The sequence below is a fragment of the Erythrolamprus reginae genome, chromosome 7, assembly GCF_031021105.1.
Source record: "Erythrolamprus reginae isolate rEryReg1 chromosome 7, rEryReg1.hap1, whole genome shotgun sequence".
NCBI lineage: Eukaryota > Metazoa > Chordata > Lepidosauria > Squamata > Dipsadidae > Erythrolamprus > Erythrolamprus reginae.
This window is the reverse complement of record NC_091956.1, coordinates 41985582-42000831: the sequence shown is the minus strand read 5'-3', so window position 1 is coordinate 42000831 and position 15250 is coordinate 41985582. Positions and strand designations below refer to the sequence as shown.

The following is a 15250-nucleotide window of genomic DNA, read 5'->3' as shown; positions in this document are numbered from 1 at the left end:
AAAAGCAGACGACCCCGCAGTCAGGCTGCTTCCCATGGCTGCAAAGAGGAAGAGCACCCTTCAGCTTCTTTCTGCAGCAGGAAAAGTTCTCGGGGCCACACTTACTTCGTCCGGCTCTTGGACTCAGACACCTTCCGAAGGAAGAAGGGTGAGTCCAGCCTTGAGGGGTCGATCCAGCTTGGCTTTGAATTCCTGATCGAATCCCACAAAAGAGATCCTTTGGAAGCTAGCTGTGGGGGGTCTTACAGCCTCGCCTGCTCAGGGTTGTGGATCCTGGTGGTGGCTTGTCTCTCCCGTGTTTTTCTTTTAAAATAAAGAGAGCCAGACAGAGGAAAATCCCAGCAAGGGGCTAAGAACTCAATCCCAGCCAAAACAGGAGGGAGGGAGAAGGAGGAGGCAGCTGCACGGCCGAGCCACGCGGTGGAACAAGCGTGTTCCAGGTTCAGGAGAAGCTCTCCCACCCGCAGAGGACTAGAAAAAAGTGGCAGCGGGAGGGTGCAGGTCAGTAAAAACATGCTAAGGGATCTTCAATCTAATTTGAATGCTTTCAGTACCCAGGCCCTGAGGAAATAATTCTCAGAATATTTTTTTAAAAAGAGTCAGAACTTCTTTGAGGAACTACAGAATTGGAGCGATGCTGGAGGAAGGGAGAACAGCAATGATGGTCCCCCTTCCCACTCTTCAAGAAAGGACAAAACGACCCTGGAATTATTACCCGGGAAGCCAATAATAGCCGGAGAAATCTCTGAGGAGATGTACTAAAGCAGGATATCTGTAACCAATGAGAAAACAACGCTGGGACTGCTAAATAGTCAGCACCACTCTCATGAAAGTTATCCCCATGAAGCAAATCTCATCTTGACAGTGTCAATTCTTCACGCCGCAAACACAAGTTACGCGCCAATGATGGTGGAAGGAGGAAAAGCTAAAGGGCGGGTCCTTTCTTCTGAGAGGTTTTGTTTGGCTGAGCTCCATCGAGAGGAGCTAAGTGGCTGGAGATGCTGCCAGCCCACTGGCGAGGGCAGCTGCGGCTGAACCAAGCCAGGAGCGGAAGGGTAAAATGGCCCTTCCCGGAGACCTGCACAAAGCCAGGAGCAAGGCAGTTCAGACTTTTCCCAGCGCCAGTGAAGGAAGCCAGTGCTCCGCCAAGGGACGCCCAATAGGCTGCCTTCCTCCCCGGCCCTTACTGTTAGCTGAGAGACCCAAAGCAAGAGAACAGCGCTTGGGGAGGCTTCTCCACTTGCCTGGCGACCATGGCCTGAGGGTCCGAAGAAGAGCTGCGTCTGAGGGGAAAAGGTCCCTGCCTTCTTTTGCTTCTGCGCGACAAGGCATTTGGGCGCCTGGAAGAGAAAGCGTGTTGCCACCACGGTGTCCTGAGCAACACAGAGCCTTCCCGGAAGAAGCAGGGGCTTCAGTGGAGCCCAGGGGTTTCCCGGCAGCTACCTGTCAGCCTAAGCTTTCGGCGCCTGCGAAGAAGCCACAGAACAGAGCAAACGCCTTCAGGAGAGCGGAGGGCAAAGCTCTCCCTCCCTGCAGGGAGCAGCCCTTGGAGCGCTTGTGGGCGATTTCACAATAGCCCAAAGCTACTAGAAGTGAGCAGCACTCCTCTCGATGGAGCTCAGCCGAACAAACCTCCCAGAAGAAGGGACCCCCCCTTTAGCTTTTCCTCCTTCCACCTTTGTTGGTGCGTAACTTGTATTCGCAGTGTGCAGAATTTACACTGTCAAGATGAGATTTGCTTCATGGGGATAACTTTCGTGAGAGTTGTGCTGACTATTTAGCAGTCCCGGCGTTGTTTTCTCATTGGTTACAGATATCCTGCTTTAGTACATCTCCTCGGACATTTATCTGGCTATTATTGGCTCCCAGGGTAATATTTCCAGGGTCTTTTTGTCCTTTCTTGAAGAGTGGGAAGGGGGACCATCATTGCTGCTCTCCTCTCCTCCGGCATCTCTCCGATTCTGCGACCCAGGGCTGAGGCCAAAGTGCGGGTCCTTGCCAGGGCCAGGATTCCCTGCCTCAGGACTTCAGGTGCAAGCAAAAGGAGGCACGGAATCCTGGCAGGGGTGGCAAGCAAATGGGAAATCCCTGCGGCAGTAAGAGAGTGCAGGCACAGTAAGAGAGCCCACACACTCGGGCTCGGGTTTATAAGGTGAAAATGGTCCTTAAGACGAGGCAAACAAGTCTTAAACTCCGGGTTCATATCACGAAAAGTTCATATGAAGAGGCGTTCCTAAGACGAGGTATCACTGTATTCTGAAAACTTGTCATATTTAACAAGTCCCTGATCATTGACCAAAAAAATAAAGCAATATCATTTTTTTAACATATCAAAATACAGTTGTGTTAAAGAAATTCAATATTGTTTGTGGTGCTTCCAGACAGCTGAGTAATGGTGAAAGCATCAGCAGCTGGCAAATGATTCTATAGGTCTCTTTTTTTCCTTCATCTGTCATCTGCACCTCTATTACTGTCTGGTTTGGTTCTGAAACCCAACAATGCAGACACAGACTTCAGAGATAATCTGAAGTGCAGAAAAAACAATTACTGCCAATCTGCCTCCCATTGAGGACCTCTATAACGCAGGAATCAAAAAGAGGGCCGGGAAAATATTTACTGACCCCTCACATCCTGGATATAAATTGTTTCAACTCCTACCCTTGAAATGCCGCTATAGAGCACTGCACACCACGACAACAGATACAAGAACTAAACAAATAATCCCCTCACCACTGTCAAGCTATTCACTAAGGCTATATTACTATTAGTCCTCTCATCATTCCTATCACCCATCTCCTCCCACTTATGACTGCAGGACCGTAATTTGTTTCTTGTATCGTTATGATTTATATTGACATTGTTTCCTGATTGCCTATTTTTATCTATGACAATCATTAAGTGTGGTAACTTATGATTTTTGATGAATATATCTTGTCTTTTTATGTATATTGATAGCATATGCACCAAAGACAAATTCCTTGTGTGTCCAATCACACTTGACCAAGAAAATTCTATTCTATTCTATTTTATTCTATTCTATTCCTTAAAAGAACTTTACTTTGAAGGAGTCAATCAACATAAAGTCAAAATGTCAAAATAACATAATACTGAACAGGTCATTTGACAAACTGTATTGTTGGCCTTAAGTCAGTGGTTCTCAACCTTTCTAATGCCATGACCCCTTAATACTGTTCCTCATGTTGTGGTAACCCCCAACCATAAGTCTAGCACCAATTCTCCCCACAGATCTTTAAGCTGATTGGCAGAAAGGTCAGAGGGATACCCCCACTGTAAACACCTGATTGGTCAGATTGTAAACATATACTGTATTCCAAGGTGCCAGAATAGAAGCTTTAGTTCCTAACACCATGAAAAATTTGTCTTTTCCCATGGTCTTAGGCGACCCCTGTGAAACGGTCTATCGACCCCCAAAGGGGTCCTGACCCCCAGGTTGAGAACCACTGCCTTAAGTAATGTGACTATTAATTTTTGAAACTGAAGAGATTTGTGTTACAGATTGATTTCGGTCTAGACAAAGAAAGGAGGTGAGAGATCCATTTCATAGATTTTCAATTGCCTGAATCTCCAAAGTTTCTTCCCTACCCCCAACCTTCTGCTTTTAATTTCATATAGATTAGCATTTAGTCAACTGAGATTTTGGGGAGATAAATTACAAATGTCATGTATCAGAGAGGTATACCGTATTTTTTGGAGTATAAGATGCACCGGAGTATAAGATGCACCTTAGTTTTGGGGGAGAAAAATAGGGAAAAGAATCTGTTTACCAGATATTCATCTAGCTAGCATCCTTAATCTGGTCAGTTTCAGCACATTATTTTTTCCTCTGGTTAGGGCTTTAAAAAAACCTTATTTGGAGAGAGTAACAATGAAAAAGTTTGCAAGCCAGTAAGAGCTGGAAACATTGTTAGAACCTGGTTAGGGCTGGAAATAAAACTTCTAAGCAAGTAGAGCCATGAAAAAAACCTGCAAAGACTTAGACCTGGAAAACATTATTTGCAGAGAATAACAATGAAAGACTTTACAAGCCCATAAGAGCTGAAAACATTGTTAGCACCTGGTTAGGCTGGAAATAAACATTTGGAGCAAGAAGAACATTATTCACAGAGAGTAACAGTGAAAGAGCTGGGAACAACATTAGCACCTGGTTAGGGCTGGAAAGAAACATTTGGAGCAAGTTAGAGCAATGAAAAAAATAGCAAAGATAGGACTTGGAAAACATTCTTAGCAGAGAGAAACAATGAAAGAGCTTGCAAGCTGTAAGAACACCGTTAGCACCTAGTTAGGGCTGGAAAGAAACTTACTTAGAGCAAGTTAGAGTAATGAAAAAACTCTGCAAAGACTTAGGGCTTGGAAAATAATTCTTCACAGAGAGAAACAATGAAAGAGCCTGCAAGGTAAGAGCTGGGAAGATCATTAGCAGCTAGTTAGGGCTGAAAAAAAGCTACATTCAGAGTATAAGATGCACCCAAATTATCAGCCTCTTTTAGGGAGGAAAAAAGTATGTCTTATACTCTGAAAAATACAGTAAATAATAATTGTCGTTTCCTATTTATTACTTAAGGTTTTTAAAACATACAGTCAGTTATGTTGGCAACTCACCGCTGCCAACTCAAAACCACTATCTGGCGATGGCCAACTCACCACAACCAATTCGCCATAGGACAGGTCAGAAATTCAATTTTTGACATTCACATTTCATTTTTCCCCTCCTTTTGCATCTTTTCTTTAATGATTTTATTCCATCATTTCTTTGATACTAATGTAACTGTTGCCCAGTTATGAGTTGTCAAATCATGAATTGGCTGTGACAAGTTGTTTTGCAGCAAACTGGCCATGGGAAGTTGGTTGTGGCAAATTGGCAGCGGCAAGTTGGCCACAGCGAGTTGTTCTAGACCCACCTTGGGGATTGGAACAGACAATTTAACAAACCCCATGAACTGCAATATTTATTAATTAATGCTGCCCCTCTTCAAGGATTCAATATTAAAAATTGAATATTGCTGTAATATATATTTTAGTTTTCTGTAATTCCTGTAAAGTTATTATTTTGTAACAGTGAGCTCCAGGGTTGTGCCAACTCTCATCCCTCCAAAAAAATTAATATTTGTCAGATCATATGAAGAAAATACTGCCTCCAAAAAAGTTGCCCATTACTAGCCCAGTACAAAATATTTTAACTACAAAACAAGAAATCAATACTTTTTAAAATGTGTTGCTTACCAGATTCTGCTGTAGAACGTGGTTCTGTTTATGACATCATGCAAAGCACAGGATAGGGAAGAGAAGCAGGAAGAATAAAATGCATTAGAAATGTTATTATGCAAAAGATAACAAGCTTTATAGAATCAGAACTTCATATTCAGAATAAAGTTAAAAACAATAATAATTTCACATTTGTATATTTTTTACTGCATGTGTACTTCAATGGGAAAATAATGGGCACTTACTTTTCTGAAGAATTCGGAAGTCTGGAGAATCATGAATTTCAACTCCTTGACGAAACCAGAGAACATGTAAGGGAGGTGCTCCTCTTACTCTACACTCAAGTACAGTTACTTGTCCTTCATTTGTTGTTGAATTTTGAAGTTCCTGAAAGTTTGATATACAAATAAGTTAATGAAAATACAGACAAATATGACTATCAGGAAAAGTGACATTAACACTGGAAAGCTATAACACCAACATGGGCAATTAACAGCAGCTACTGAAATCTTTTACTTGTTTATTATTTATTACATTATTTTTTCAATTATTTATTTGAATAGTGCAGGGTTTATTTCCAAGTAAATTAGACCAGATGTCCCAAACCCCCAGTCTGTGGACTAGCACACCATACCAGAAACCATACCATGCAAAAAAGTGAAGTTCCACCTGAAGAATACAGGCAGTACACAAAACCACACCCCTCCAGTCCATGATAAAATCTCACTCCAGAGATTTGGTCTCTGGTGCCCAAACTGTTGGGGACTGCTGAAATATTGTCTTAAATCTAGGTCAGTGATTGCTAACTTTTTTGTCGCTGAGGACCTAAGTGTGCGCACATGTGCAAAAGCGGAAGTATGTGTGCACACATCCATAATGCAATGTGCATATGACCTCCCCCCACCCCATTACATGCGTGCACGACCCCATGTGCACTCCACACATGCATGCACAACCTGAAAACCAGCTGGCCGGCAGGAGGCACATACGCATGCACAGTGAAGCTTAACTGGGGCAATGGTTTACATGCCCTGACATGTCTCTGACATATTGGGATTGGTTAATGTGTGATACATCTGACTCGCAAGCCAGGAGTTTAACAGTCCTGGTATAGATAGATTAGATAGAATAGATAGAATAGATAGAATAGATAGATAGATAGATAGATAGATAGATAGATAGATAGATAGATAGATAGATAGATAGATAGATAAATAGATAGAGGTAGGCAGACAGGCAAGTTGATAGGTGGATGAAATTTCCCCAGTTGTAAGCATCTGATCACAACATAACTTGATCATCATAAGGTTTATGCAAATACCAGAATTGACACTTTGTTTAGAAAAAGTATTCCTCTTTTCAAAGCCCGAGATCAAGGTTTCTCAACCTCAGCAACTTTAAGATGTATGAACTTCAACTGGCTGGGAAATTTGTTCAAGACAAGATGCAAGGAAAGAGATACAGGTTGCCCTAGATCAGAGGAAGGCAAAGTTAGCACTTCTATGGCATGTGGACTTCCAGAATTCTTGAGCTAACATGATTGGCTCAGGAATTCTGAGAATTGAATTTCACAAGTCACAGAAGAGCCAACTTGGTTACCCTGCCCATGACTCATGATGGTTAATTTATGGCATGTGTGTCACAAGTGGCACACAGAACTCTCTCTGTGAGTAAGCTAGCTGTTGCCCCAGTTCAGCTTCACCACACATGTTTATATGCTTCCCACCAGCCAGCTGGTTTTTGGGTCTCTGCTGTACATGTGGTGGGGTGGGGTGCACATGGGGGATCTTGTGTGCATGCACAATGGGTGTGTGGCTCATGTGGTGATCGTGCATGCATCCATCGGGATTGCGTGCACATGTGTGGGGTGCACACAGGAGTCATATGCACATGACCTGGGGGGTGGGGAGGTCACATATGTTAGTATGTCTCGGTGCAGCCTTGTGTGAAACCGTCGACATACACACAGCAGAGTTATTACAGTGGGTGTAGTTGTGTGATCCAGTCAGTAAAAGACACAGACTTAGTATTTAACAAAGTATTATTTACATATATACAACACAAAGTAGCAAAAGAGAACAAGCCTCACACAGCCACACACAGCTAAGAATATATCAAAGTAAACTCCCCCCACAGGGAAAGGTGCTGGCACCCTCTTATGGCCAAACCAGCCAAAGCTCTTAAAGACATATTACAACATCACAGTAAACTCCCCCCACAGGGAAAGCTACCATTTGTAGTTTAATACATGGCAACCCCAAAACAGGTGAGTACCATGTACTAACAATCTCTGCCCTTGGGGTTGACAATGTAATGTACATTTAATACAGTTTTACATTTACCAGGTTGTACCTGGTACAATTCTCGACATGTAGTTTAGCTCCTTGTGCTTTGGTGAAATTGTCAGCTATGTTATCTGTACTCTCGCAGTACTCAAGCTTGATCATCCCATCTTAAACACACTCTCTTACATTCAGGTACTTTAAGTCTGTGTGTTTTGATCTTGTCTTGATAGCTTTCCCTTTTGCCATACTTAAAGCTGATTGATTGTCTTCATGTACCATAATAGGCTTATGGCACTCTATAACTAAGTCTAGAAGCAACTGCCAATATACCACTAAATCTGTACATAACTGCGACAGACTAGCAAATTCGGCCTCCATCGTAGACAGACTAAGGTGTTGCTGTCTCATTGATTTCCATCCTACCAAGGCTCCACCAAAAAGAATAGCTAAACCAATCGTAGACTTCCTGGTCACATTATCAGAGGTGAAACTGGCATCTGCGTATGCCGTCAAACTATCATCAGGTTCCATGGTACCCTTCAAATACCGTAAAATCCTCTTTGTCGCCTTCCAATGATATCCAGTCGGCTCTCTATGGTACCGTGCCAAATGATTCACGCTATACGCTATATCCAGTCGTGACCAATTCCCCAAATACGACAAGCTTCCTATAAGTGAACGATACAGTCCCTTATAAACAGCCTTTCCATCCTTATTGCTATGCATGAAGCAACTCTCCATCGGAGTTCTAGCAATCTTGCAACTGTCCATGCTTTATTTCTTTAACAGACTGTTAATCTTTCCAGCCTGTGACAATCTAAAGCCTTTCTTAGTTTTCACAATATCAATGCCCAAATATTGGCTAATCTCACCCAGATTCCGTATCCTAAAGTACTTCTCTAAGTCTTTCACTATCTTATTCACAGACTCTACAGACCGAGCAATAATTGCTATGTCATCTGTAAAAAACAACAATACTTCCTTGGAATCTTGATCATCCCATCTTAAACACACTCTCTTACATTCAGGTACTTTAAGTCTGTGTGTTTTGATCTTGTCTTGACAGCTTTCCCTTTTGCCATACTTAAAGCTGATTGATTGTCTTCATGTACCATAATAGGCTTATGGCACTCTATAACTAAGTCTAGAAGCAACTGCCAATATACCACTAAATCTGTACATAACTGCGACAGACTAGCAAATTCGGCCTCCATCGTAGACAGACTAAGGTGTTGCTGTCTCATTGATTTCCATCCTACCAAGGCTCCACCAAAAAGAATAGCTAAACCAATCGTAGACTTCCTGGTCACATTATCAGAGGTGAAACTGGCATCTGCGTATGCCGTCAAACTATCATCAGGTTCCATGGTACCCTTCAAATACCGTAAATTCCTCTTTGTTGCCTTCCAATGATATCCAGTCGGCTCTCTATGGTACCGTGCCAAATGATTCACGCTATACGCTATATCCAGTCGTGACCAATTCCCCAAATACGACAAGCTTCCTATAAGTGAACAATACAGTCCCTTATAAACAGCCTTTCCATCCTTATTGCTATGCACGAAGCAACTCTCCATCGGAGTTCTAGCAATCTTGCAACTGTCCATGCTTTACTTCTTTAACAGACTGTTAATCTTTCCAGCCTGTGACAATCTAAAGCCTTTCTTAGTTTTCACAATATCAATGCCCAAATATTGGCTAATCTCACCCAGATTCCGTATCCTAAAGTACTTCTCTAAGTCTTTCACTATCTTATTCACAGACTCTACAGACCGAGCAATAATTGCTATGTCATCTGTAAAAAACAACAATACTTCCTTGGAATCTTTCCTCTCTCTGATGAACCTACAGGGATCAGCCTTACTTGCATAAAATTTGTATTTGTATTTATTAGATTTGTATGCCATGTTCTCTAACTCTTTGACAATCATTGAATTCCACTCGAATCCAGATTGCTTCAATCTGTACAAGCTTTTCTTAAGCTTCCAACATTTACCTTTGTCGTGCGTAACACCAGGTGGAATCCTCATAACTATTCTATTTGCAATGGTGCATGCAAATACACAGTTTCCACATCAATGTGGTGCACACAGCACTTGTGCTTTGCAGCACAAACCAATGCTGTCCTCAGAGTTGCAGCTCTCAAACTTGGAGCAAATACCTCATCATAGTCACCCTCCGTATGGGAGAAACCCTTGCTACCAATCTAGCCTTTTACTTAATAGCACCATCAGATCTGGTCTTAATCTTATAGACCCAGCAAGATCCCACTAAATGCTCTCCAGGAGGCAACTGAACTTCCTCATAAACACCCAACTCTTTCATTGCAGCCAATTCTTTTCGCATAGAATCATGCCAATGCTTCTTTTCTCTATCTGGATACATCTTAATTTTGCCATAATGTGATGGTTCCACAACTGCTTTACAAGCTACATTAGCTTGATATCTATCAGGTTCCCACCTAATTCTAGAACCTCTCCTGGGAACAACTACATGGCTACTGCTTGGCATTGGCTCTTCCTTCACTTTACTCTTTACATCCACTACTGGAACACTCTCACTAGTACCTGGAGTTTCCTCATCCAACAACTCCTCATCAACTGACTCTTCTGACTCATTTCTCACACTGCTATGCAGTCTCTGGCAGCTATCCTTCTTCTCCTTAAATAATGGAATTTGAATCATAACTTCCTTACTTGTCCCTTTAGGATGTTCTACCCTATTCCATCCAGTGTTTTCCAGAAACTTGGCACTTGGCCAGAAACATGCACCGGTGTTCTTATCCCAAAATTTAAAAGATCCGTGGTTATTGTGATATCCAACAAAATACAACAACCTTGCTCTATGTTGACCTTTTCTCCTAACCTGCGATGGAATGTGCACCCATGCTGGTGCTCCAAACACATGAAGGTAACTCAAGTCAGGCTTCCTACCGTACCATCTCATGAACGATATCTCTCCAGTAGCTGAGTGAACAACATTATTTAAGATCACATTCACACATAGCAATGCCTCAGACCACAACTGACCCAACAATCCAGAATCTCTTATCATTGTTCTCATCATTGCTTGTAGCGTTTGGTCTCTTCTCTTAACAAATGCATTATGCTGTGGCCTATAAGGCGCAGACAGCCTATGCTCTATACAACAATTATTTAACAAGTCAACAAACCACTTGTTTGTAAATTCTGTACCATTGTCAGTAACCACGCTAACAACCTTCCTATTCATTTTTCTCTCTACAAATCTTAGCCAGTTACAAAACAACCTATAAGTATCTGCCTTCGTCTAAATAAAGCCAAACCTTGAGAAATGATCTACAATGCTCAGAATATATCGTGAACCATCATAGCTAATTTTCCTCATTGGACCTATCACACTAGCTCCAACATATCCTTAGTTTTAAAACGTTCATAACAGTTTACAGGGGTAACCTTGCTTTTCTCTTCATGGCAAATGTTGCAATCTACAAATCTAGAACATGGCTTAAGGTTTATGCCATTAACAACCCAAATTGATTTTTTCACCAATTGAAAATTCAAATGCCCCATTCTTCTATGCATGAGATGAATACAATTATTATGAGGTTTTACATTGCTAAACATGGCATTTGTTTTTGCTTGTTTTCTCTACATTAATTACATATAAACCATCTTTAAGCTCTGCAACAATTTTACACCCCTCTTTCTCAATAATGCAATGGTCATTCTTAAACAATACTGTATAACCCATCTTAGTTAATACATTGACAGATAGTAGGTTATACTTCGCCTGAGGAATATATAATGAGAACATTGTCTCTTTAAGAAACAAACAGTGTGTGTTCCCCTCCCCAGCAGCATTAATTTTCCAGCCTTTAGCTAAACAGATATTTTCCTTACTGGCATTTAGCTTTCCCAACATTTCTTATCATTAATTAAACAATGTGTTGACCCACTATCAACAACCCACAAACGACATTTTACATTCCTGGTTTGTTTTACATTCCTGGTAGCAACAAAAATATCACTAGGCACTTCTTCCTGTCCACAAAATTTTGCCAAATGTCCTTGCTTTTTGCAATTGTAACATTTTCTCACAGTTCTTTTCTTGCTGAGGCTTTTCTTCTCTTAACATCAAATGGTCACTCCGCATATTTGCTTCCTCCAGCAGACGCCCAGTAACCTCAGTCAAAGAAAGTTCATCTTTGGTCAACCTAACGATGATACATAGGCGTCGTAACTGTCATCAAGCGAAGATAAGATAATGTACACTTGATGAATCTCTGAGAAAATAAGCTCTTTTTCATGCAGCTCTGCCAAAATCTCTTTCATCACAGTCAAATGAGCTAGCATGTCTCCATTCCGGGCTAAGCGGGTACGAAAAAGTTTCCTTGTTAACTGTATATGTGCTCCAACACTGTCCCGCACATATATCCTCCGGAAAAAGGCCCAACACTTCGCAGCCGTACTCTCACCACAAATGTGAGTTAGTTGCTGGTCAGCAAGTGTAAGGCCAATAAAGCTACAAGCCTTATCATTGTCCTGGTCAAAGTCTCTTTTCTTCTTGGCATCCTCCTCCACATCAGGATCCAAGGCAGTCAAGTTGGGGGGGTTAGCAACAATGTCCCACAGTCCCTCACATTTCAACAACATACCACATTTAATAGACCATGTGTTTTAGTTGCTTCCATCCAACTGAGCAATGGAGAAAGCCTTACTGGACTGGAACGTTGCCATCTTAATAATACTGTTACAACAAATACTAACTGTAATACAATGCTGGCTAAATTAAACCACACATTAACAAACTACAGTCCACTCTGCCACCAGTGGCCCATAACCAATGTTAGTATGTCTCGGTGCAGCCTTATGCGAAACCGTTGACATACACACAGCAGAGTTATTACAGTGGTGTAGTTGTGTGATCCAACCAATAAAAGACAGAGACTTAGTATTTAACAAAGTATTATTTACATATATACAACACAAAGTAGCAAAAGAGAACAAGCCACACACAGCTAAGAATATATCAAAGTAAACTCCCCCCACAGGGAAAGGTGCTGGCACCCTCTTATGGGCAAACCAGCCAAAGCTCTTAAAGACATATTACAACATCACAGTATAAACTACCATTTGTAGTTTAATACGTGGCAACCCCAAAACAGGTGAGTACCATGTATTAACAACATGCACATTACATTATGGGTGTGTGCATATGCATGCACACTTTTATACATGCATGTACACTTCCACCACTCGGTGATGAAAAGATTAGCCATCACCCGAACCCGCATGTGTTTTATATCAATTTTTCACCTTTGACTTTATCAAGCAACACCCCCCAAAAAACCCCAAATTATCTGTACAGCACCTTTTCCACTGGTAGCAATTATTTTATGTATAAGTACTTATGCACTATCAATATTTTCAAAAAACATGCAAAAATGCTAATTTGGAAATTTTATTTTTTACATTTTTGAATCACCTACCTGTCTCAGAGAGGAATTATACAATAAAATGTTAATAAAACTGCATGTAAAAATTAAAAATTTAGAAGGAGTCAAGGAAGATTAAAATGTGTTAAAATTAGTTAAAAAGGGGGTATCTTACGGTGGCAAGAAGTGGTTATGGACCTTCACATTTTCACCTCAATCTTTTAAGGTCCAGAAATCATTTTGCAGCCTAATTTAGGGATTTTTTTCAAGATTTGTGGAATATTTAAAGGTGCGGTTTAGGGCATTTTATCTTCCACTTTTGTTCCAGCTCTTAATTATGTAGAAAAACAAACAAACAATGTACCATGTATCAAAATGTATCAAATTTTACCATATTCAGTTTCCAAAGATTGAGATGCTAGAAAGCTGCATGCAGTCCAAGATCAGCCTATTCCAACTTATAAAGTGCAAGTAGAAGATAAGATTACAGAAAAAAAATCCCAATATTTCTTTCCAAAGTATAAATCACCCTTCTAAATCAGAAGTGCCATCTGCCAATCCCCATAATTACTAAGTATGCACTTAGTACCCTATTGGGGAAATAGGCACACACAAAAAATCACTATTTGTTAACACTCTTATAGGCTTTAAATTTTCTATAATTACATGATTTCAGGCTAGAATATTGGTTGAGAAAACAGACCTTTGTAAAAATAGGTGTAGCATGGCTAGGTTTTGATCCGTATAATTTGCAGAGATGTAAAGTAGGACTTTGAACCTGTAAAAATATCATATGCAAATATTGTTAAAGCATATCTGCATTATTAATAATGTAGACTGCCATTTAAACAATAATATAAGGTATATTTCTATTCCCATTTTCTCTATTTTTGCCTTGAATATGCAGTGGAACTTTGGCTAACGACCACAATCCGTTCTGGAATGTTGGTCATTAGCTGAAATGTTCGATATCCGAAACAATTTTCCCCATAAGAAATAAAGGAAATAGATTTAATTGGTTCCCAGCCTTTATTTCTTATGGGGGAAAATTGATCCCTCGTTTATCGCGGGTGTTCTGTTCCAGGACCACCCGTGATAAAGGTTTTTTTTCTCCCCTCCAACATCCATTGTCCCTCACTCCCTCACTCCCCCCCTCACCTCTTTACCTCTTGTCTCTCTGCCTTCGTCTCCTCGGCAGGCGGGCACTGAGTTTGCTGGTCCCAGGGGGGCTTCTCTTTGCGGCCAACGACAGCCACTGCGCCTGCAGTGGGAACTTGGGCCTGGTCATGGACATGATGTTCCCAGTGCTGCTGCTCCTCGAAAGGAAGCTGCCGGAGCCACCTCAGAAGTTGCCGCCGCCACGGCCAGGACCAGCTGGTGGTGGCGGCAACGGCAAGTGCTGAGGCAGCTCCAGCAGCTTCCTTTCAAGGAGCAGTAGTGCCGGGAACATCACGTCCATTTGCAGGCCCCTGCCGCAGCTGTCTTTGAAAAGAAGCCACTGGAGCTACCCGCCACTGTCCTCAAAGAGAACCCGCCGCCCAGACCAGCAAACTCAGAGCCTGCCTCGTCATAGCCAAAGCGATGCTTTGCTGCTCTCCTGGCAAGGAGATGAAGGCAGAGGTAAGAGGTAAAGAAATAAGGGGGGAGTGAGGGACAATGGCTGTAACATTTTGAGTAAAACCAAAAATTTCTGTTTGGTATCCAAATTTTAGTTCGGTATCCGGTGCAAAGTTTTAACAAAATTTTTTGGTTGTTATCAGAAATGTTCGCTATCCAAAGCATTCATTAACCAAGGTTCCACTGTAGTACAAACATATTAAAATTAATATTAAAATATGGTGTAAATGCCCTGAGTCTTCAGAGAGGAGCGGCATAGCTCTCGGGTTCTCCCTCCGGGCGCACGCATGCCTTGGATTTTTCCTCCCCTTGCCATTGCAGAACTGCAGAAGCGAGGAAGTGTCATAGAGGCTGCTGTAGCTAGAGAACCGGTCTCCATCATGCCGAAGGTGGTTTCGCGCCCCTCTCCGGGCCCACTTGGGATCCCGGGGGGGGCCCTCCCCGCCAGCCTTAAGTCCAAACAACTCCTTCCAGCCTCCCTCCTTTTTTCCCTACCTGCCTCCCAGTCCAACTCGGGCTGCTGTTCGGCTCCTTTAGGGCAGCTCAGTTCTCTCACCCCCCTGCCTTCCCTTCCAGCTGAGGAGAAAAGCGGCAGCGGCCCAAGCCACGGGCGGAGTGAATGCAATTGGCAGAGGCAGGCGGGCAGGCCAGCCCCAGGCCCCTCAGCTTTTGCACTGTGTGTGGGTGAGAGAACTGAGCTGGCTCCTTT

General features: G+C 42.1%; 1 protein-coding gene across 1 annotated transcript in view; it reads right to left on the bottom strand.

The window, feature by feature from the left end:
* Window positions 1-15250, bottom strand: part of LOC139170652 (palladin-like) — a 321753-nt gene that overhangs the window by 168890 nt on the left and 137613 nt on the right. Inside the window, exons 5-7 of the mRNA XM_070758143.1 lie at window positions 13628-13702; window positions 5469-5610; window positions 5242-5265 (exon numbers count right to left, since the gene is read on the bottom strand). Coding sequence (XP_070614244.1) covers window positions 5242-5265; window positions 5469-5610; window positions 13628-13702 — 241 coding nt within the window. The remainder of the gene's footprint in view (window positions 1-5241; window positions 5266-5468; window positions 5611-13627; window positions 13703-15250) is intronic.